This window comes from Polistes fuscatus, unplaced genomic scaffold (assembly GCF_010416935.1).
Source record: "Polistes fuscatus isolate 324 unplaced genomic scaffold, CU_Pfus_HIC Scaffold53, whole genome shotgun sequence".
Classification (NCBI taxonomy): Eukaryota; Metazoa; Arthropoda; class Insecta; order Hymenoptera; family Vespidae; genus Polistes; species Polistes fuscatus.
The window spans coordinates 60,386-66,919 of NW_025113133.1; the positions used below are offsets into that span (position 1 = coordinate 60,386).

Consider the following 6,534-nt stretch of genomic DNA (forward strand, 5'->3'; position numbering starts at 1 on the left):
GCTTTGCCCGTAGGTGACCGCTGGTAGAGAGAGGAGAAGTTAACCACGGGTTTATCCGTGGTTGATCATCATCTTAACGTAATATAATATTCAAAAAGGGTTTTTATGCCGTAAGGCTTTTCCCTGATGAGCCAATAAAGCATTAGCATTTTCATTGGCTCAACCACGTGTTTTATTTTGTTTTAATTACCCTTTCACCTTACCTCATCCCGGGCAGAGGAAAAAGGGACTAGGGAGCGGGCAGAGGTGTTAGCAACTAAGGAGAGCGGATGGAGAAAAAGAAAGGCACATGTACCCGTTGTAAAGATTTGTTATTCCAACGTTGTTAAAATATATCGTTGTTATTTGTTACACGAGTGATATTAATTCTTGTTATCCGCCTACGTAAAACCTATAATTTCCCTATGATATTATTTGGCTAATAGAGCACGCCACATAATTGGTGACCCCGAACGTCGAACAGAAGTATAAACCACGTGTTCCGATTATAAGCAAAAAAGGGAAAATGTCGGTAAGCCGAACTCCTCTAATTGATAGAAGTGACCAGGAGGTAGAACAAATGGATTCAGGAGAATCCGATATAGACGGGAAAAGTGAGGCTGGAAAGGAAATCCAGGCGAACGAATTCAGGAACGTAAGACAGCATACATTTTGGCGTAACAGACCAAAATTATGGTTTTCACAGCTAGAAGGAGAATTTGCAGTCTACAGGATTCGGTCAGACGAAATTAAGTATAGCGCAGTCTTGAGGCACTTAGACGAGCAGGTAATGTTAAGTGTGGCAGATATTGTAGAGCAGCCACCTCAGACTGGCAAGTATGAGCGACTAAAGACAGCTCTAATTGAGCGCTATACAGATTCTGTAGGAAAACGGCTAAGGTCGCTCCTGGGAGGAATAGAGCTAGATGATAAGACTCCGTCAGTGCTGCTTAGAGAAATGCGTACACTAGCAGGAGGCGATGTACGCGAGGATATGTTACGTACGATTTGGACACAAAGATTACCACAGCGTATACAAAGCTCCTGGCAATCTCGGACGAGTGCGGTTTAGATAAAATGGCGGCCAGTGCCGACAGGGCTATGGAAGTAACAGCAACACCAAGCATAGCGAGTGTCGATAGCTCCAGTAGAGAGGAGGTTATGCAGTTAAGGGAAGAAGTTTGAAGACTGACTGCTACCATAGCCGCGATTTCCAAAAACCGGGGGAAGTCAAGGCAAGCACAACCAACCTGTAGGAGTCGTGCCAAGGCAGACAATAATACTGTAGATGGATGGTGTTTCTACCATAGGCGCTACAAGGAGAAAGCGTTTAGGTGTATTTTACCGTGCAAGGCACCTTACCCGCTTGCCGATCAGGGAAACGAGTAAAACATCCTGAAATAGGAACCGTTCAGGACAGTGGCATTTCGCAAAAGAGGCTTCATATTACTGATACTGTTAATAATATCAGGTTCTTGATCGATACAGGGGCTGACATCTCGCTGCTGCCAGTAAGATTTGTTAAAGGCAAACCAAGACGAACAGCGATGCAGTTGTTTACAGCTAACAATGTACCAATTTATACCTATGGTGAAAAGTTGCTGGAGCTGAACTTGCGGTTGCGTAGGCAATTCAGATGGAAATTCTGCGTAGCTGATGTTAACTGTGCGATAGTTGGTGCAGATTTCCTTCACTACTACAATTTAAGTGTAGACCTTCGTAGTAGGTCACTGAAGGACAACCACACCGGGGCAACAAGAGTAGCGAGTTTGACTAGCCAGCCACATATATCGATAATGACAGTCAGATCTACGGATGAACAGTATTTTATGTTAAAGGAATTTGCAGGGCTGACTAAACCATTCACTCACCTAGGGCCGTGTCAGAAGGGAGTAGCTCATTATATCGAGACGGAAGGGCCACCAGTAGCCTATCCCTTCCGCAGGCTTCCCCCTGAAAAACTAGAAGCAGCTAAAGCCGAATTTCGATATTTGGTGGAAATGGGGATCTGCAGACCATCAAAGAGCCCTTGGGCGGCACCGCTGCACTTGGTTCCCAAGAAACAGCCAGGCGTTTGGCGACCTTGTGGAGATTATCGCGGTTTAAATGCTGTCACTAAACCAGATAAATATCCTCTACCGCACATCCATGATTTCGCACACGGGTTATATGGGAAAACCGTGTTCTCGACAATAGATCTGAAAAGAGCATATCACCAAATTCCAGTTGCTGAGTCAGACATCCAGAAAACTGCAGTAACGACACCGTTCGGACTTTTCGAATTCCTTACAATGCCATTTGGTCTAAAAAACGCAGCCCAGACATTCCAACGATTTATTAATTCTTTGTTCCAGGATTTAGGCTACGTTTATTGTTACATAGATGATATACTGGTCGCTTCCGAAAACCGGGAAAAACATAGGGAACATCTACGTACAGTACTTAGCAGGTTACAAAAGGCAGGCATTACGATTAACGTAGACAAGTGCAATTTTGAAGCTGATAGGGTGGAATATTTGGGGTATTCAGTTGATAAGAAAGGAGTAAAGCCACTGCCAAAGAGGGCAGAGGCGATAATGAATTATCCTAGACCAAAGACAGTAGTAGAGTTAAGAAGGTTCCTGGGTCTTGTTAATTATTACAGGAGGTGTATTAAAGAGGCGGCACAAGGCCAAGTGAAGCTGACTGAATTTCTCACAGACAGCCGCAAAAATGACAAGCGCCCAGTGCCATGGACGAGGGAAGCGATAGAGGCGTTTGACCGCTGCAAGCAGGCGCTAGCCGAAGCCACAAAGCTAGCACATCCAAAACCAGCCGCACCACTTGTCCTGACCACGGATGCATCAGACGTAGCGATAGGCGCAACGTTAGAGCAAGTCGATGGATATGTAAGACAGCCTTTGATGTTCTTTTCAAAAAAACTTTCGGAGACGCAACGTCGGTATAGCACGTATGACCGTGAGTTACTGGCGATATACGAAGCAATTAAATATTCGAAAGATTTCATCGAAGGAAGGCAGTTAACAATACGTTCGGACCACAAGCCCTTAACTTTTGCATTTCAGCAGAGGTTAAATAAGGCATCACCGCGTCAGGCGAGACAGCTAGAGTTTATTGCACAGTTCTCCACTCAGATTGTCCATGTAGGGGGTTCTGAGAACATTGTGGCAGACGCACTGTCCCGTATAGAAGCTGTCAACGTCCCAGTAATAGTTTCTACAGAAGAGTTAGCTCTCGAACAAAGTAGAGATGAGGAGCTAAAGCACATCTTAGCTAGCAGTTCCAAATTACAACTTAGACCATTTACATTGGCAGGGCAGGAATGTCCATTGTACTGCGAGAGTAGGGAAGAAGCTATTGTACCTTATGTCCCTAAGGTATTGAGGAAAAAGATCTTTGACGTAGTACATGGGCTAGCACATCCGAGTGCAAGGACTACCAGACAGCAAATAAGACAGAAGTTTGTATGGCCAGGGATGAACAAGCAAATCGCGCTATGGTCAAGGACGTGTTTACCCTGTCAGGCAACAAAAATACAACGACACAATAAAGCAATGCCCGACAAAATTGCAATACCAGGTGAACGTTTCCGTCACATTCACTTAGACCTTATCGGGCCATTACCTGTCTGCAAAGGGTTTAGGTATTGTCTTACTATGATAGACCGATTTACGAGATGGCCAGAAGCAATCCCGATTGCTGACATTACAGCAGAGTCAGTAGCAAGAGCGTTTTTCGAGACATGGGTAGCGCGATTTGGAGTGCCTACGATCATCACTACGGACCAAGGATCGCAATTCGAAGCAGAACTGTTCAAAAAATTGACCGAGCTATTGGGGTGTTCGAGAACAAGGTCTTCACCATATCACCCTCAATCAAACGGTATTTTGGAAAGATGGCATCGAACGCTAAAGACAGCGATAGTTTGCCAATTAGGAAAAGAGAAAAATTGGTTAGAAGTATTGCCAATAGTTCTTCTAGGGTTGCGCACAGCTTATAAAGAAGATATCAAATGCTCGACGGCGGAAATGCTGTATGGTTCAACACTCAAACTGCCTGGAGAGTTTTTCGAGGACAATCATTTACGAGTTAAACCGGAAATATTCGTACAGGACCTAAGAGAGCGGATGCGAAGAATTCGCCCTAGAGAGGCAGCACATCACGCAAAGAATGTACCTTTGGTGCATAAAGGGTTGCAGCAAGCAACACACGCCTTTTTAAGAGACGATACGATACGGCAACCACTACAACAACCGTATCACGGCCCTTATGAAATTTTAGCTCGAGTTAACCAGAAGCTTTACACGGTGTTGGTAAAAGGCAAGCCATGCAACATTTCAATCGAGAGACTAAAACCTGCATTTTTAGATGTTACAGAATTCCAGCAGGACACAGCGCAAGCTTCGCAGGTCCCTGAGTTAAGAACATACCCGGGCGCTAAAGCCAAACAACGAGTCAACTTGTAGAACTCTGGAGGGGAGTACTTTGGCGCTCCGACTGGCGGTGGTGCATTCATTACATGTGATTGGACAGCCGTCCCACCAATAGAAAGCCGCGACATCCCGGGCAGAGGAAAAAGGGACTAGGGAGCGGGCAGAGGTGTTAGCAACTAAGGAGAGCGGATGGAGAAAAAGAAAGGCACATGTACCCGTTGTAAAGATTTGTTATTCCAACGTTGTTAAAATATATCGTTGTTATTTGTTACACGAGTGATATTAATTCTTATTATCCGCCTACGTAAAACCTATAATTTCCCTATGCTATTATTTGGCTAATAGAGCACGCCACAAGACCAAGCTCAAGTCGCCTGGCCGTGGCTTTTGAGAGTCGTAACTACGTAGACGAAAGTAAACTCGTAGAGATATTTTTGTTATAATCTATGTGTATTGATTTAAGTTATATTCGTTTTAATCATAATAAACGAAAGCTGTACATATTGTTGATTCAGTTTAAACTTAGCATCAAAAGTTGTACTAATTGTTAACCGTAGTTACCATCATTACCAAGGCAAAGAAATTGTCTTATATATATATATATACGCTATAAATTTTACAAAATTGACAAAAGTAAGACTCCCCTCTTAAAGAAGACTAAGAACAAACATATGTTCGCTAAATTATTCTAGTCATAAGTTTACAAAAGGAAATAAGTTCCTGTTAAAAGATGTGGTAAACCTGATTCGGTGCAAGTCGTAAGGTCCTCATACAAGGGAGCAAAATCGGACACGGCGGCAGAGCTAGTGCTTAGTGGGTAGCACTGGGCGGATGCCTCTACGAGGTCTCCCTAGAAACGGAAATAAACCGGCTAAACCCCGCTACTCCAAAATGGAGACTCTGTTAAAATCTAATTTTTCTGAGTTCCTGCGAGAATTCATTGGCAGGTCAGTTAGACGGGTTTCCTCCAAGGAAATGGAGCTCGGACAAGAGTCTAGTAAGTATGAAGAAGCAAGGTAAAGAGGCGGTAATTGTTGAGGCAGCTATGCACAGGGAGTGCTCGAAAAAGTTATCTCGCCGAGCAGCTACAAAGCCAAGTCAAGTACCCTAATTTCACCGGACATTCCTCATGTCTAAGAGTAAGTTATTCTTGATCAGAAAGTCAGCCCCAAGGATCGACTAAGGTACATCAGCTACAATGAGTGGCCAGTGAAAATAACGTCGCAATCCCAGATCTATGTCAGCAGAGTATGTACCAAAGGTGAGAATCGGTGTCATGTTGGCTGCAAAAAGAGTGAGATTAGGATCACAAACCCGTCTCTTGAATAACGTACCGGTATCAGTGAGATAACTGATCCAGAATCAATCAAGTATCGCTGGTGTGTTTTTCTGTCATAGAGGTGTAACCGTATATCTCCTAAGATGTTGCGGTGCTGAAAACGCTATCACGGTCCACCGCACGAACCGGTGATAGCGTAGTTAGTTTCCCTGGTTGGTCCTTGTGGAACGAGTACATGGAGATTTACAACGGGTTGCTCTGGCACTGAATTTCCGGTGATAATAACAAGCACCGTCATTCCTAGGACGTGGAAATCGATTTCTTGTGCGTAATAGATGTTCCATTTGATTTTCCAGCATTCTAAGAGAGCGTCTCATGTCTTATATGTACCTGACACATTCAGGATCCGTACAACGTCTGCTTGGAGGCACTAAGCGACTGTTCGTTGGGTGTGCGGCCATAACAAGAGAACCTTAATCGCCTATCATTAATTCGTCTGCCAGTTCAGTCTGTTCATCCAGTGAAGTTGCCTTCAGTACCCTTAAAAATCTGACAATAGCTATGGTAGTAGTGACAGCATTTTAACACGGAGAACGTCCTCGAACAACAACCTGTTACCACACAAGGCCTGTAATTGCCGTAACAGCTAAGTATTCTCCTTATCTCCTAACTGGATATTCGCTAGTGCCTTATGCAGTCGTTGGTCTGCAGAGTCAGAAAATCGTTTAATTAACTCCGTTTTCAAATGAACATACCTCTCCTCTGCTGGCGGATTGTGCAATATGTCCTGGACTTCCAGAATGATTTCAGGGTCTAACGAGATAAACAAATGATGGTATTTGC

At 44.1% G+C, this 6,534-nt stretch overlaps 2 protein-coding genes across 2 annotated transcripts; both read left to right on the forward strand.

Moving 5' to 3' along the window:
• Positions 1–505: 505 nt before the first annotated feature.
• Positions 506–1,164, forward strand: LOC122522742. The gene is made up of 3 exons (XM_043644020.1): positions 506–616; positions 686–1,010; positions 1,052–1,164. The coding sequence occupies exons 1-3, from the start codon at positions 506–508 to the stop codon at positions 1,162–1,164; spliced, it is 549 nt and encodes a 182-aa protein (XP_043499955.1).
• A 2,064-nt stretch (positions 1,165–3,228) lies between these two features.
• LOC122522743 (uncharacterized protein K02A2.6-like) lies at positions 3,229–4,484 on the forward strand. The gene is made up of 3 exons (XM_043644022.1): positions 3,229–3,235; positions 3,295–3,861; positions 3,973–4,484. Exons 1-3 carry the CDS (start codon positions 3,229–3,231, stop codon positions 4,443–4,445), a joined length of 1,047 nt encoding a protein of 348 aa, XP_043499957.1. The 3' UTR covers positions 4,446–4,484.
• Positions 4,485–6,534: the final 2,050 nt, after the last annotated feature.